This window comes from Acyrthosiphon pisum, chromosome X (assembly GCF_005508785.2).
Source record: "Acyrthosiphon pisum isolate AL4f chromosome X, pea_aphid_22Mar2018_4r6ur, whole genome shotgun sequence".
In the NCBI taxonomy this organism is placed as follows: Eukaryota; Metazoa; Arthropoda; class Insecta; order Hemiptera; family Aphididae; genus Acyrthosiphon; species Acyrthosiphon pisum.
Window position 1 is genome coordinate 69,658,194 of NC_042493.1, and position 18,331 is coordinate 69,676,524.

An 18,331-nucleotide genomic window follows, 5' to 3' on the forward strand; every position below is an offset into this window, starting at 1 on the left:
ATTCAAACCCTTTCCCTATAAAAATACTTTATTGCTCTCTAGTTCGTTACAATTTAGAATACTGCTCCTTAGTCTGGTTAAAATACTACATTAAAACGAAACAGTTTGTTAGTATCAGTTAAAAATAACTTTTTACGATTCATCTCGTTCAAGTTTTATGTCCATAGACCATTGTTATATCAGTTTATCTGTACTTAAAGACCATCGTTTACTCCTGCACTCAAAATATTTGTACAAATTATTAACTGGTATTATCAACTGCCCAGAAATGCTGTTTCTGATTTGTTTTAGAATAAAATATAGCCTTCATATTACAAGCTGCTTACCATTTTATCCAACTTCTTCAAACAAAATTTATATTTTAAGTTCCCCACCTAACATTTTATTGAACACAGGAAATACCTGCATTTTTGATTATAATATTTTATATTTTTATCTAGCACTTTGTTATACTTAAATTAAGTTAAAAGTACCTATTTAATAAAATAATATAATAATAATATATTATGTTGATACACAATTACTTAGCTAGCGTCAAAATATTCATATTACATACTGTCTACGTCACATTATTTTATTGTGCAATTGATAAGAAAATATCCATGAAGTGATTTTATAAGGAATATTATAATATAAAGAAATTAACAACACATGTTTAATCCGTTAATGTGATGAAAATCATTCATATATTTCATTAATTGATTGAATTTAAATTTAATTTTTTTAATATACATTTATGTATATTATATAATATATAATATACCTATATGTCCCAGACTGTAAGACGCGTGTGTCATCTTTCATTTATTTTATTGTATAATATCACGGAGCCCCACTATATGTATATAGGTATAATTATTTTGAATAATTAATAAAATGTATAATAACCGTTGTACTAGATTATCGTATGCCGAACTAGTCTCGTTTCATCGCTTTTTCCGTGCATTGCTACCAGGTCTTCGGTAAAGTATAATGTTAAATAATGTTTTACACACGGCAATAACTTTTATTTCTATTATAAATGGGTTTCTACCAACTGCATATTGTATTGAATATAAATATATATATATATATATATTAGACTTTGGTGGTCATAAGGTTATAACAAATTATTCAAGCACATCGATAAAATGTAAAAAAAAAAAATCACTTGCTGTTTTAATATATTAATCCCTTTTATTCGTCGTCGTCACATAAATAATTTAAATAAATACATTTCATAAATACATACATATTATTATAGTTTAATTGTTTGATTTACCGATGAAAAACAAAATAATGCGCATATACAGCAGCATACGCCACTTTTACGATATAGGTACACGAGCAGCGCATAAGACAAATATGGTCGGCGATCGTCTAAATAATCGTCCGTTATATAATATTATAATATAGTGAAGAAAAAAAAATAAAAAAAATACTCAAAAATTTAAGTTTAATATTATAAAATATATAATAATAAGTCGCTAGGTTGGGTAGTGTGTAAACGCAAAAATATAATATCATAATAGTAATAATAATAAAACTACTTGGATACTTTAAAGTCTTCTGCTATCTTAATGAACTGGAGAGGGTGGCAACATAAATAAAAAAAAATAAATATCATATTGGTCCAAACGCGATACAAGTGTCTACAATAAATATTATATAACAACGATACATTACTACGGAAAAATTATACTAGTTAATTATAATTAAAATGAAAAATAAATAGTTACAATCGTACTTGAATTCAATAATATATTATTATGTACAATTAGAATATAATTATATTAAATTGGTGGGGCCGGGGAGGGGACAGAGCGTATGCAATAATGAAATCCAAAGGGTGTGTACATAGAAGCCAAACGAAAGGATGGGTAAAAGGCAAAGGTACACCAAAATATAAATTATAAATAAAAAAATAATATTTTATACTAAAAATAAAAAGTTATAATCTGTTAACAATTGGGACAAAACTAGTTTAAAAAAAAAAGTGGTCTTAAGAATAAACAAATAAAAATAACACGTGAAACTAAAAATTATAAACTACACAATATTAATTTAGAACGTAAAATATGTCAATCACGACGGACGACGTACGATTATTATATTATAGGAGTGTGTGCCGTGTAAAACGAAAATATTTCCTATTAGCCAACGGAAAACGAACGCTGATGGACACGGAACAGAGAGGGAAAATTGTTTAAGACGACCATGCGCAAACTACTTCTTACTACTCCTTCTCTTTTTGGCTGCGCCGACTGCAGGCTCTGCAGGATCATCATCCAGGAACTCAAGCCGGGTGCCGCTGTCAAAGAACCGCACAAACGCAGCCGGTGGGGCTTTGGGGCCGTCTCCGGTGCGGTTGTCGTTGTAATCGATCGTCATATGTGGTGGTGGACGGTCGGGACTGAACCTCTTGTGGGACCTGATCATGGCAGCAGTCGTCATGCCGTTGCCGATCGCGGGGTCATTAGTAGGGTAACGGAATTCGCCACAGTCTTTGAACACAAAAAATGGTTCAATGTCTCCTTCGTCCAGGTCGTTTGGCACGTCCTCTTGGTCGTCGGTGTTGTTGTTCCGCCGCCGCTGGCTGTACACGACCCGCTTACCGTGAAACTCGATGTGTTTGATCTCACCAATGTCCGTGGGGGGCGTGTAAGTATCTAAAGACGAGTAATCCCCGTTGTTGGGTACCGGTTCGCCGGTCGATCGCAAGAAATGGACACGGGTGTGCTCGGCTAGGTCGACTTCGCCGTGCGTGCGGTACGTGCAGAACCTACACGACCGTTTCCACGACCGCTTGGACGCAGCTCCTGACGAGTTCATCGCCACGTGATGATGCGTGGTGTGCCGATCCAGCTGTGACCGAATGTCACACTCGAACGGGCATTGTGCACAACGGAATAGGGATGTAGTCGTCTCGCCAACTAAATTTCCGGTGGCTCCGTAGGCGGCGTTCAGCTCGTACGCAGTCTGCTGGTCTGATATCTCATTAGTGAAAGCCGTGTCCTGCGGCTGTAGTTTCAAAGGTGGCGGTAGCATCGGTTTAGTCTGACGCTGTGGCTTCCGGTCTTCCGCGGTCGGTCGCCGGCGAACCCGTTGCGCATTCGACGCCTCCTCCTGTTCTTTGATCATCTTCGCCCTGTCGGCCGCTTGCTCATTGTTCTTCCGGATCTCTGCGTCCTGCGCATGCTTCCGTTGGTGTTGCACGTAATTAGCCGTGTATCGTACCGCATAGTCACACTTATCACACTGGTATTTGTCCTGGGCTCCATGCAGGGTCAGGTGTACGGCGAACTGGTCGCGCTTGTCGAACGCTGACGGGCACTTTGGGCACTTGTACCGTTTAGTTCGAATGACACCGTTTGTTACTGTTGTCGCATAAAAGAAATTCGGGTTGCCCAACATGGCGGACCCAAACTCGGGATCGATCTGAAACTCCTCTAGTCCGTCGTTGTCGTCGGTCGCGTTTTCCGGCTGCGAATTCGACGTTGCTGGCATTGCTGATAAAATTACGGGCAAGGGAATTTTCTTTCCTTTGGCCTTCAACTTTGACAGAGCTCTCAATTTTTTTGATGTCTTAGTCTTAACTTTTTCCCTGGCGGGAAGATCTCGGTGTACGGTTTCATGCCGGACCAAGTTGCCATAAGTGCTCACTGCATAATCACAGCGCCTACATCGGTAATGCCCCGGACCATTATGTAATGTTTTATGGTACTGCAAGGCTGTAGATTTGAAGAACTTGCCTGGGCACATAGTGCACATAAATTGCCGTATATAACTTGCTTTAGTATTCTTAACGGGTTTCATGGGGGCATCACTGGTGGACTTTTGAGCGTCAAGTTCAGTGGTGGCTACACTGGTAGTGTTAATCGCATTAGCCACTGGGATCTTAGGCGCAGGAAGTAATGGTGGCGGGATTGACTTTGAAGTTGTGGTTTTAAGCACAGGTAGTAGTGCTGGTGGTGGTGGCTTTACACTGGCAGTTTTCATGGGAACGCCAACAACCATAGAGCGACGTCGTCGTTTACTAGTGTCATTAGCATACTCGATGGGCGGTGATTGTACTGCCGTGGCGACATTGGGCTCGGAATACCGCATACGTTTGGTCCGCCTTTGACGTTGGCTGTCAGGCTCGGGTGAAAGTGTTTTTGAATCATTATAATTTGGTAATTCTGGCGGAGACCATTGTCGTCTCTGAAGCTGAGGGGGTGAACCGTCACTCACCGATGCAGGATACTCAGAGGGTTGAGGATATTTAGGGTTAACCGGATATCCGGAAGCAATCAGTTCAGTAGTACGCTGTGCATACTCGTCACAATGAACGATCTCGTGCGCAGTTACATGGCTTTTGGCCCGAGCTACAAATGAACAGCAGTCGCAAGCGTTTTTCCAGCCTCGGAACCTATGGAACCGAATGTGGAACTTAAGGTCAGTGATGAAAAAGTACCGAGCCGGGCAATATGGGCAAAATTTAAGCTCAGGTTCGTCAACTTCTTTGTACTTTGTGACGTCTTCTTGACTTTCATTATCACTAGACGTATCGGACAACACTTCATTACCGGAATGAGATATTCCGCTGTTGATGGCTGTGTTCTTGTCTAGCAGCAAGCTGTGTTCTAGCTCCATCACGTATTCGAGGGCCCGAATCTGAATCGTGTCCACAACGGTGACATCATAAAAGCCCACTGTTGAGCAGCTATAACTGGTTGAGTGTACCTTGACATGAGATGCCAAGACTCCCGCGTTGTTGCATACATAAGTACACCGTTTGCATGGGTGTAGTGGGGATGGTGGAACTGAACAGCCTGATAGACGCTGCTGCATTTGTCTGTGATTCTGATGATCCGGATGGTCAGAGTGCATTCGCTCGTGCTCAACCGTGTTGTGCCGCCGACGATTAGTGTGAGGACAGTACCGACACTTGAATACTTTCGTAAAAGGCGGGACGTTTTCCTTTCTATAATGCCATACCATAGGTGGTCCGGTGGTGGTCTCTTCTACATCCGTCACAGTGGTTGTCTTGTTTTCCAGTTTGTCTTCTGCATTCTTTGCAATCATGTCTCTTTGTCCAGCCCGAACTACGGAATCTTCTGGATATCTAAGTTCTGGTTCTTCGATCACGTGTCCGTGTCGATAATGATGATACAGAATAGCTGCTTTAGTGACATTGAACACGCATTCTGTACAGTTATATAGTGCTCCCCGTTCGACGTGCAGCTGCTTATGTGCTAGTAAGTCTTTTCTACTGGTTGAATAGTACCAACACTCGTTGCATTCGAACACCTCAATTTCCGTGCGCGATACAGTTGTGGCATCTCCTTCAGACACTGCTGACACTGTAGGTGCGAGAATTTCCTGCAATTTTAAAGACATTGAGTTACAGATACAATATTAATATTTGTATTGAGCTTGTTGTTTATTTACGGGTTGAAGGAAGGGAGGGAACTAAACTTACTTTGATTATTTTAACTGATGTGGGTTTGATTACTTCTTCTGCTCTGACTATTATTTCTTCGTCTTCGTCCCGTTCTTCACCTCCATCGTATTCGCAACTAACCATATTGTTGGATATTTTATCATCAGCGGCGTTACTACTATAGCTGCTTTTCTCAGAGCTCTTGCTCGGTGTCGATGGTGTTTCAAGGGTTGATCCTCCATCGTTATCAACAAAATCAGGTTTGCACTCTACCGCCTCAATCACGACGATGTTTTCGTCAGTGGTATCGAACATCACTTCCATGTTAGTCGTTGTGTTCGTGTCATCACTTCCGTTATCGAACATTGTCGTATTAGCTGTCACGTCATCACTACTACCGTTTTCGTCGATTCCCTGCATTGCCTCCTCGTCGTCATCGTTAATTGAATTTGAAGCCGATTCATCTCGTTGCTCGGTCCCGCAATTTACATCAGTAGCATTAACATCGGTATTTACACTTCCATCGTCCATTTCGTGTGCAAACATCATGTGGTCCAACATAGCTCTGTGTTAAAAATTAATAACATTAATATTTATTAAACATTGAAGTTCAGATTTTAAAACCGTAAAAACTCACTTTTTTTCTTCCGACCAAAATGGACAGTATTCACACCTATACTTGGTTTCTTCAGGAATATGGGTGCACTGCATGTGTTCTTTCAGTTTGCCCGGACTAGCAGCTGTCACGTCACATAGCGGACAAGACAAAAAATTTTCATCATCTGAAAAAAATTGTATGTTACTAACGTAAACTGCAGTTTATCATGTATAGCTTGAATTAAAAAAAACGTAATAGTTTAAATAACTTATTTAACTCAACCTAACATAGAAATAGATAAATAAATATAATTCTCACCATAAAGCATTAACGACTTAGAATTGGTGGACAACAGCAACAACTTATCGGATGTGGTCCCGGTTGTGGAAATCTTTGTTTTCCTGCGGTCGGTGGTCGGAGAATTTTGTTCTGCCTTTTCTTTCATTCCAGAAGATTTTTTTGTTTGGATCTAAATTATATACAACGGAATTAATTATTAATTTATTATAATGCGACGCTCAAGTCGATCACATCTAAACACAATAGATAACTTGTTATAAATTATTGATTAGTGTACACTCTGCATATCACATCACATTCATAAATATCGATTTGAGTGATAGTAATTACTGCACAGTGTTATTATACCCGTAATTAATTCAAATACATTTTCAGTGGGTGGGCTAGCTAAGAGAACATTATGTATATTAGATAACATATATAATATAATATGAATCCTATATACATATGAAAAAACACTATCTCCACAGATAAGACCAAAAAACAACCATTTTGAAGTCAGCAAGTCGTTTGACACTTTAGAATTATGTAGTATGTATACATACGTATACGTATTTTTTAAATTGTATATTTTACATGAATAATCATAAATCAGGTGTTAGCAAAAACGCTGAATCCAAATATAGAGTAGAGAACCGATTTATCGCAGTTTTGGGAATTCGAGCAGCACAGGCCAACAAATGTATAAATTATATTATACTACCATTACTTGGTGACGTACCTATTAGTATAGGTTTTGATAGCTACAGTAGTTACAGACTTCGTCATTTAAGCCAATCAAAAAAATTTAATGATAATATATATACATAATGGTACAGATAAACTACGTTGATATTCGTGAAAATCGGCGAGGAAATCGAAAACCTTGAACGGAGAATTTAGTAGTGCGGGATAAACTATAAAGTTGTGCAGGTAAACTGTACACATTACATACATGTAGATAATTTGATAAAAACAGAACATTTTGGGTGATGAGAGGGGGCGGGGTAGTAAAGTCAGGAAAGTAGTTTTAGAGATAAATCTAGCTAGAGATACTAGCTTAATATGATATTAAAATTAATACTTTTGAAGACGCTGCGTAGCCTTTTTCTCAACACGTTTAACAATAAGTTATCCAAACATAAAGCCATTGGAAAATAATTTATAATAATAATAATTTCTAAAATAATAACTTCTTGATTTTCAAGCGATATATTTAATATATTAGAACAATATCAATAACAGATCCTCGAAAACATGAGTTTCAATCAAATTCGTAAAAATCTTTTATCTCTATAATCACTTTCCTGTCATTGTAATATTATGATTTATGACAGATCTTCGAGAAGATAACAAATTTCTTAATAGGGAGGTATACTCAATTAGTATTTATAATATTATACAATATATTTATATTAGCTTTTTTTTAAGTTGGTCGGTAATCATTGGGCATGGATCATAGACCTTAGAGTAACACATGATTAGTATAGTAAGATTATATAATATTACCAAATAACTTAATGTTGTGTTGATAACTAATGGGTGTGTTGTGTGTAAAGTGAGGCACAAAGTTAATTTCAGTAATAGACCAACAGTTAAAGACGGATGTCAAGTTAAAAATTATGAGAAATAATCCGTGAATTTCTAGGCTTGCGAATTGAAATGGCATTGGTATACGAACGCTTCAGCTGAATGAAGTCACGCGCTGAAAGTTAAACGACTAGAGAAAGATAAAATTGTCCACAAAACAGAGAACCAGAAATACAGGCGAAAAGGGTGTATAAATGTACCGCCGAAGTCGGACTAATGGTACCTACCCAAATACGCGCACAGGGCGGAATGTTATATGAACCTATCCTGCCTATACGGTTATACCTGTGTTTTTACGTGCACAATTAATTATCTAGGTACCTATAGCATTGGTAAAAAATAAAAATTCTTTTACAGTTAATTATTTAGCATTACCGATTATAACTGCTATATGAAATAAAAATTGTTTACACGGCCCAAGTGTGCATGTTTTGACACGTGCGATATATTCTTCGGAATTTTGGAAAAAAAAAACTGGACATACGCTCAGCTTATAGTAATACTTTAAGATTAAGTGTGAATAATAACTTTATGCTCACATTTATTATTTCAATGACGAATTGTACTATCAGCTACTAAGTTTAATTATATTTTGACGTCATATTTAAAAAAACTGCAGCTATCAAATATATAGTATACCTATAACTTGTTTCATGAAAAGGGGGTTATCAATTATGTTAATATCACGTCGCATATAATACCGTCTTTTGGCATTATTATAATATGTATATAATAATTATACAAATTTAAATTATGTTCGCTTATTGGCTATATACCATATTATATATGTTTTATTATTATTTATTAAATTAAAACTATAACAACCGACACTAAATTAAATATAATCAAGTTATTATACTCCATGGTTTGAGACTTCGAGTTTACATCATTATCGTCCAATTATATTATCGCATCATTTCAAGTAATAAATAGTACGATCGTTTCAAGTATAATCATTAATAATATTATCTATCTAGATGGTTGTACCAAATCAGCGTGTCTTGTTCTGATTTGATGATCCGCGAGCAATCACTATGTATTGTTTCTTAACATCCTCTTGGATGTCATGCCAACGCACTATTTGTTTTCACTGAACCACACGCGAGACACAGACAAAATTAATTCATGGAAAATCGTTTTGAATGATTTTCGAGTAACCTTAGAGTAAAATTACCTTAATTAATATTTTACTCAAAAATAAATGTATATTTATACAGATATTAATTTTTTTTTTTTTGAGACAAAATTATTAGGTATGTCAAACCTTTTATAAATAGAAGTTCATCATTTTTATAATCGATGATTTAACTCTAAGATAATTTGAAGATTAATTTTTTAATGCAAAAAAACGACAAATATAGACAAACCACTTACGTTGCGCATGGGTCAGAAGGAAAAATAAATAGTGAGCTAAGTTAAGAACGATGAGTTGGAAGGAGGTACAGTAATCTACACATTATACGAGTAGGAGTATAGTATGTCAAATATTACGTCATATTCAAATGGTAAAAATCCAAATGATAATATAACAATTGTTTAAGTTAGTAAAAATATTTACTATTTATTTATATAGGTCTGCCGCATAATGTCAATTAGTTTATTAAAAATAAAAAAAAACTATATATCACTGCAGTCATTTTAATTATGTTGTGACGACCTTTCTTATCCGTATATTATGACGGGTTCCAAATATTGTTGAAATATATAACAATGAAATAGTTAACATAAAGTTTAAAAAAAATCTTTCGATTCAGACAGTTAGTAGTATAAGTACTTATTCGTTATTACATACTTCCTTATACCTAGGTTATATCTCAGTTTTCGAAAGAGAACAAATTATTTGTTCTAGATCCAAGTTGTGTAGGATTTGCCTAATCCAAATCAGTTTATATGATGGTAATCACAATATATAATATATTATAGATACAAAAGGGTGAGCTATAACAACAAAATGATATCTAAATCGAATTTTTTATTTACGAATAGAGTTCAACAGAATAATATAATGTGCTATTATTTATGTTTATAATAAATGAATAATCAAAAGGACGGTTTGATACAGGCAATTTAATTCAATTTTGAGATAAATTAAAATATTAAACCTTAGCATATTAAATTAATATTAATCTAAAGTAACTTCCAAGTGGTTTATATGTCAGTTACTGTAGGTTATCATTGTTGTTTGTTATATAATTACAAGATTATATAAAACAATTGTTTAGTATGAAAATAGGAACCACAAAGCTACAGTAATAGACAAGAGCCCAAATGTATACACGATAAGGAGACAATATTTGCTGTCTTAGTGTTATTATTTTTATGATTCATAAATTCACAAAAGTTATTAATGTTATAGAATTCGTTATTAATTTGTATGTTTTTCAAACATAAATAACTTTTTTTGTATTGATGATATAAAATATACAATATTGAATTCCTGTGTATAAATTCAGTGTTTCAACTGTATAGCCTGAGTAATAAACATACACAACTTAAGAGTTTAACTACTATCACTCACATATAATTCGTTGTTGCTTGCGTTGGCCGCGTCAATGGCCGTGGTGGCTGCGGCGTCACCGTGTTGCGACGAATTAATTCTAGTGGCACCGGTGTTGCTACCGAATTCTCCTCTCCTGTAGTGCGCCTTGACATGGTTCAAAACGGTCAGCCGATCGCAGTCTCTGTATAACACCAGACAAAGGAAAAGGAAAAATCAATTATAAAATATAAAACATTTTACTAAATTAATAATCGAAGGGTGAGACGAGGGGAATGAAACGGAAATATATAATTGCATCAGTAGCATTGTCAGGAATTTTCAACGGGGGAGGGGGGTCGTGGATAATTTCTAGAAACATGTGTAGGGGGGCTATCAATAAATAACAGTTAATGTGGGGACGGTTAAACCCCATGACCCCCCGTCGTAAGTACACCCATTATTGGCATGTACCATGTATCCACTCCAAACTATCCGATTTAGTGACCAAAAATATAACAAACCTGTAGAGAATCTGCAAATATACGATTCGGAAAAAAATTATCTTTCATCAAAATCAAACGGTTTAAAACTAAAATAAAAAAAATCATTGAACTCGCACTGCTGTATTGTAGGTTTCAAGTATCATTGAGTAAGTCACTGTAATGAGTGTGCTAAATTTGAATTTTATTATGTACATAAAGAATGATAAATGTGAATTGAGATGGAAGCCTATATTAACTATTTGTAAGAATATTTTGTAATTTATTTATAAAAATATTGCATATAACTTATATAATATATAAGATAGTTTGAACTATTTTTTTCTAACAAAATCCCATATGTTATATAATTATTTGAAATCAACACCTAAGTCAATACCAACGTACAATAGAATGGTGTAAGACGTAAGTACCTATATATGGGTTTGTAGAATAAATAACTTAAAATTAGTAGAAATATTTTGTAATTTTCGTTGTGTTTATTGTACATAGATTTTTATAATATATCAATAGTACCTAATAGAATGATTCAATTTAATTTGATTAATATTTATTTGAATAAATAATAATACCTAATCGTTGGAGAGAATAAATCGTTATTTTAAAGTTTACATATCGAATATCGGCAAAGTTTAAAATTCAAAGTTCAAACACTCATAAAAACGTAATGTACCTAGCTTGTAACCTAGCTTATTTATGCAAAATATTTCTGTAAAAATAACTTATCACTATACTTGTATTAAATTTTCATGTCTCAAGTATTACAATTAAAATGTTTAATAATTGTAAACTACAAAATTGTTAGTAAATATTCGTGATTTTCACGAGTAGAAAATAGAAAACTATATATTGTTGTTTGAAAATGCTATTATAAATATTTGATGAAAAATTCCAAGTCCTTACTGTTGTTTATTTTTGAACTACAACAAAAAAATCAAAATGTTGGTGACGTGTCAATGTGTAGCAAGTAAATCAATATATTAAGCCACTTTTAATCTGGAGATTTTATCGCCCGTACAAATGAGGGATACTACCTACACTATTTCTTACGCGGCGGCCGTGCTAAGCACATGTAAATGTAAATGAATAATTATGATCACAACTTTCATGACATCAAAACGATAAAAAATATAGTATCGTCAGAGTGTCAGACCAAACTGTAGGACTCAAGTTAAAATAATTCAAATATTTTAATCGTTGCATTACGTAAAACATGTATACAAGTTTTATAAATATTAAGTCACTTTGATTAATAAATAGAAAACTTCTTAGTGAACCTAAATCCATTTCATATTAAAAATCCGTCGAAGTCGTTTCGTTTTGTCAGGCTATTATAGGTCTAAACACTACATTTTTGCTCAATGGCTGGTTTCCTTATATAAGACTATAATTTGTTTCTCATTTGGTTTATATAATATAAAATACATAAGTACAATTTGTGGGGGTGGGGGAACAAAATAATGTTGTTCTCCTTTAATAAGTCATATAGTGCTCAGAAATGTATATGCATTTGCATATTTTTATTGATCGATAATACACTACCTACGCGTATGCTAGAAATAAGTATAAGAAGCACAAAATAAATTTCATGAAAATCAAGTGTGTTCAAAAGAACGAATTATTTTTCAGTATACTTAAATATAAAATTTTTTTTAGCGAATATAATATTATAAATTGTATGTAATATTTGATATTTTTATGTCATATAATATTTACCTAGATAACATATTATAAAGAGTGAAATTTCAGTAGAAGCAAAGAAGATCAAAATCTACTATTACTCAATTAAATTTTTTAACCATATTGTTTTTAGAAAATTATAGTTATACAATTAATAAATAAACATTTTTGTAATTTTTTTATAAATTAAAAACCAAAATTATACTTTTTTAAATACAATTTAAACATTTTACGAGCATGTTTTAAAGCATGTATTTTGTACGTTTTTGGAGCACATATTTTTAATGACATGCCGTGATTTTTAGTATATAATAAATCTGAACCCTTTGTTATAGTTTTTGTTCATAAGAAATAAATTCGTTAATATTATTACATAATAATTTTCAAAATATAATTTACAATATTAATTTTTTTAAATAATCACTAAGAATAACCGACTAACCAACTGGAACCAAATCTATCGTAAGCTAAATATATTGTGGTTATCCGTTAACTATTTATATTTGGCATTACAGAGGACTTGGTTTCACACTCTAAACCACTCGCAACATAGCAAATTTTCGTTCAGCTAAACTAATCTTTTGTTGTTGGATTTTATAATAGAATGAATTGAAATAAATTGACCTATCATTGAACTTAAAGATAAGAACATTATCTGTGTTTATAATATGTGTTATGACGTTGAGGTTTTTTTTATATGGTATTTCAATTTTCATGCAAGTTAAGAGTATGTAAAACAGGACATTTAAAAATGATCATTATATCATGGAATAATTAAAAGATCGTAAAAAAGCCAACGTGTGATAGTGTGAATTAAAATTATTTATAATAGGTCAATTTATTCACTCTTGGCTATCATCAGAAGATTGGTTTAGATGGACGCAAATACTATACAACGTGGCGCACGGGTTTCACAGAGAGAGAAATATTGTAGCGCGCTGACATCCTCTTTATGCATATATGATATTTAATATTTATTTGCTAGCATTATTTCCTTATCATTTATATTTTGGTATTGTTGATATAGGTGTGTGTGTATGGGCTGGTTGCAACCACTACATTCACTCGCTGGACAGGCCCGATCATAACAATGACATTATTTAGTAAAAATCTCGTAAGAAGAAAAAAATTGTTTGAGGTAAACTAAAGTTGTCCAGTTTGTTATACATTTATTCAGGTTCCTCATACATCCACCCTTCCAAGAATAAACAAATAAATTCACACTCATGCAATAAAAAAGACATTTCCCATAACCGGAAATACGTGTAGATGTATATTAAAATAATTGTATTTACCTGAAGAAACATTTTTTGCACTTCCAAACGGTCTTACTACGTCCGTCACCTCCGGTGGCTGACGGGGGAAGGAGCGTCGTCACCCCGGAGTTATTCTGGTTCTGCTGCTGGTTCAGCTGTTGGTTCCGGATCGCCGCGGCTTTGAACCTTTTCAACTGTCCAGCCGCTGTCACGGCCTTACCCGACGACGAAGATGTCTGGTGCTGCTTGAGCAGGAGCGCAGCCCCGTTGTTGTGGGCAAAGGCTGGCGACCGCCGTTTCCTGGTGATGCCGCCGCCCACGGACTTGCGGACGCCTTTTCCGTCTTCGCACTCGCCACCGGCCGCCTTGTCCGCTCCGCCCGTTAAGTCCATTTCCATTACGGTCAGGTACCGGTTGTACTTGCTGTAGTTTCTGCGACCCGTCTCGTCCGTCATCAGCACCTTGGCTCCTTGATGCGAGTTGTATGACGCAGTTGTCTCTTCACCGCCACTCCTCTTTGCCGACTTGAGCCGGATATGCTTGGTGATATCCCAACGCCAGTTGGACCGGTACGCGCAGCACGAACACTCGAATGGCTTGCGATTCAGGTGGCCGACGATGTGCACGTGGAACCGAGAAGCGGTGGCCGCCCAAAACGTGCAGTGTGGACACTTGAATACCTGCAGCGGAGAACGTTGCCGATCAGAACACATTATATAATTTATATTTCAGTAGGTAATATTATTTGTATACTATTTTATGCACAAGTACGCACAAAAGCCTAACAATTATTTTAATGAACAGGTTGATTTTTACGATGGATACAGATTAACAGAAATTTACAAGTTAGGGTAAAGTTGTACGGAGTAAAATAAGCCGGATAATTGGGGTATTGTACAAATACTTTTCCGGAGAAATTGTGGTATGAAACTAGGAATATAAGCGGGTAAAGCGAGAAAGTACATTAAATGAGCTGAGAGCTAAACTGTTGGGGAGTCGATTTTATCAGACAGGACGTTGGGTAGAAATTACTCTAGGAAAAATGTATAGGTACATATGTTACATACGTTTCCAATAAAGTGAATATTTGCCTAGATAATATGTCTAAAATCATAGGACATAATTATTAGATATTATTTAGGGCTTATGATTATAAATAAATAATTATTATTTAGTAACATTCACAATTAAATTTACAATTAAAATATTTAGGACTGATTTAGCCACAAATCCCAACAGAACTTTTCAAAAAGTTTAAGTAAAATCAATGCAAATAACCAAATATCAGTACCTACGACCGAAATGGTAATATATTATATTATAGTAGTTATTATTATTACCAGAATTATAGCCCCATGAATATACTATAATATACACATATACAGTAAACCAACTTTATAAATATATGGTTTATATATTATATATAGACGATAAATATATAGGGACCTAAACGCCACATATTATCTAAAAAACTTACTGTTTTGTACATCATTCCTTCTTTTCTGATTGCGTGCTTCAGTTGTTCCTGATTTTTTAACATCTCAGCGGAGCAGGAGTTAGTATTGTCAGGTGTATCGTTGATGTCGTCCTCCGACTCATCTTCGACCGACGGCTGTTCGACATCGGGCGGCATCACGATTTCCGTCACGGTAACAGAATCTTGTTCTTCACGGTCATTGTCGTCATCGTCGTCTTCAGCGGCATGATCTTCGCCGGGCGGTGTTGCCACCGCGGAGGTGTTCCATACAAAAATCTTATTCTCCATCGGGTGCTGTTGCATATCTCGGCCATCGTCGGTAACGGTTTCTTTCACGGCGGCAGGTTGGCTTGGGTTATCAATCGCTGCAGCCGCAGTGGTGGTGGTGGCAGTCGTCCCTCGGCAAGTGGCCAAGTGCACAATCAACTCGGTACTGGTCTTGCAACGCTTCCGGCACCTCTGGCACCTGGTCGACTTGAGTTCAGCGGCCGTCACCGGCGGCGGTGGAGGCGGCGGCGGCGTTGATGTCGTCCGCTCTTGAGCCGTCGCGGTATGATCTTCGGTCTTGAAGCCATTGACGTCAACGGCCGCAGTAGCGGCGTCTCCGTCTTCATCTTCGCCGTGAGTTCGCTGATGTCGCATGAACTCCGACAGACACTTGGACTCATAACTGCACACCGAGCAAGTCAGGTCCGCCGTCTCGTCCACTTTGGCTTTGAGCTTGTCGAAAAACGAAGCGGTCTTGCTCTTCGGCGACGTGATGGTGCTGCTGCTTCCGGTGCTGCTGCTACTCCTCCGCCGGTCTGCTGTTGCGACACCACTGGCCGTGGCGTTAGCGAAGGCGAGACCACAGTTGAACGGACCCGGCGCACAGTCCGTGTCATCGATGATGGACGCGAAATCGCTGAGAGCACTCTGGCCCGCCGCCAAGCTGTAGTAGTCGTCCGTGGTTATGACAGTAGAGTTTTCCGATGGTGGCGGTGGTGTTGTCACGGGCAGTCGCATGCGGACGGTCGTGGGCACGCGCCGTGACTGTTGCTGTTCAACGATCGGTATGAGCTTGGGCATAGGCCGACGCCGTGCTGGCTGCTTTTGCTCCGCAGCCTTGGTGTTGCCCTCCGGTGGGCTGGTAACTGAAATCACCTTTATTGGCATTGGTGATAACGAAGTGGTAGTCGTCGTCGTGGTAGTTTTTTTCACAACGGTGCAGGTGCCGCCAATCTTTGACGCCACGGCCTTGGACGTCGAGCCACCACCGCTGCTGGAGGATACTGACGGCACGGTGCTCTTTGTCTCGGTCATGAACTCGACGACACCGCCTTCTTTTGTCGTCTCGTACGTCGCGATCTGTAAAATATAAATAATTTGTTATGTTACACCAAATTACTTAAATATACAGCAGGTATAATATAAAATACTATAAGGGTTGGAATGAGAACCTATTTTGGTGTGTATACACAGCCATCTTCGACTTGTTTGTAAACATAAAATAACTATTAAAAATCGAAAAACCCGTGTTCATCATCGGAAGGTTCCTACTATTTTTAAAGTTGTATATTTCTTGTGTTTAATAATTTCTATCAAACCAGAAGCACAATATTATAGTAAGTACCTACAATTCCTCCTTTACATGCATGACACTAATAAATAATCAGTACAGTCAAAAATTAAAAAACAGCAGTTTCTAAACAAATGGTTAATTAATCCATGATTACAATATCCAAACTGCCAAACAATAGTATAACTATATATTACAGACGCAGTGATGTGCCCTTGGGGGGAGGTTAGAGGCAATATCCCCCATATTATCCCATAAAGCCCCTTATCTGTGTCTTTGGTATTATTACATAATGAAAAGATAGGCACACCACTATATAGGTTATAACCAGACAAATAAGGTAACGAATATAATAAGACGTGGTATAGATAAAAATTACTTACTCACTGCAGGCTGACAGTGAATAACAGATAATAAATAATAATATTTACATTTTTTTGATCACAGCACATATTTTATTTTCATTGACTCTACTCATTTTGCTTAATTCTGAATCCTACTTAATTATACGCATATGTGTACCTATTCCAATGTAAGAATAAATATATTTCATAAATTATCGTCTGTACCTGCCTATATAATTATAATATTATATATTATGACCAAACCTAAATATTTTTTTTTTTGTTTCTACTAAAATTCAAACAGATACACTCGTTTTGATAATATCCTGATTGCTTGACATCCATAAAAGTTAACGTCGGCATTAAAAACGAAAAAGAAAATAATGGTCTCATCGGGCCATGTTTATGTATATAGGTAATACGCCCGATTGACTTGAGAGCAATCTCCAAAAGCACAAATTTTCTGGACCGACGATTGTAATTTACCTATATAATATAGTGATAGGTACTGCAGGTTATAATACCATATATGTATATGCGCATTACACAGGTAGCCACGTAAACGATATGATATAGAATGACGTAATGAATAAAAATGTTGAAAAAATTAACATCACGCAATTTTTTGTCACATTTTTCTTATTATTTGAGCTTTACGAACAAAAACGGTAAACCTAACCTAACTTCCAGAACGGTATAGATTTCTGCACGACACAGCAACGACGCAACATGCGCACTGTGTATATCACTACGTAGTCGCCTTCTATTATAATATATGCGTAAGAATTGCTCGATTTCAGTAGGTATTAATCAAATATTGTATTAAATGTAATTGTCATTATACATACGTAGTGTGAACCATCACGCCACATAATCACTGCGAGTAGTGTAGAACCGGAAGACACGAAACGGAAAAACGGAACTACTTTAAATATAATTAACTAATTTGGATGTAATTGTATATTAATCCGCCAGATACAAACATTTAAACGAACAACGACCTCGGGTTTCGTCTCGACGATAAAAGATTTGATCGGCAGTGGTATCACCACTTATGCACGGAAACGACTGCAAAGGCATTCACTTGTGATTACACTGCGATATACGATATAGCAATACAATATATATAACAACCGTGATGGGAGGTATAGGACAAAAATCAATTC

General features: G+C 36.1%; 1 protein-coding gene across 1 annotated transcript in view; it reads right to left on the bottom strand.

The window, feature by feature from the left end:
- Positions 1–1,418: 1,418 nt before the first annotated feature.
- Positions 1,419–18,331, bottom strand: part of LOC100571316 — a 32,082-nt gene continuing 15,169 nt past the window's right edge. The window contains exons 3-9 of the mRNA XM_029485234.1: positions 15,264–16,610; positions 13,826–14,466; positions 10,390–10,552; positions 6,321–6,471; positions 6,042–6,186; positions 5,444–5,969; positions 1,419–5,343 (exon numbers count right to left, since the gene is read on the bottom strand). Of these exons, the coding sequence (XP_029341094.1) occupies positions 2,206–5,343; positions 5,444–5,969; positions 6,042–6,186; positions 6,321–6,471; positions 10,390–10,552; positions 13,826–14,466; positions 15,264–16,610 (6,111 nt within the window). The 3' untranslated portion in view covers positions 1,419–2,205. The remainder of the gene's footprint in view (positions 5,344–5,443; positions 5,970–6,041; positions 6,187–6,320; positions 6,472–10,389; positions 10,553–13,825; positions 14,467–15,263; positions 16,611–18,331) is intronic.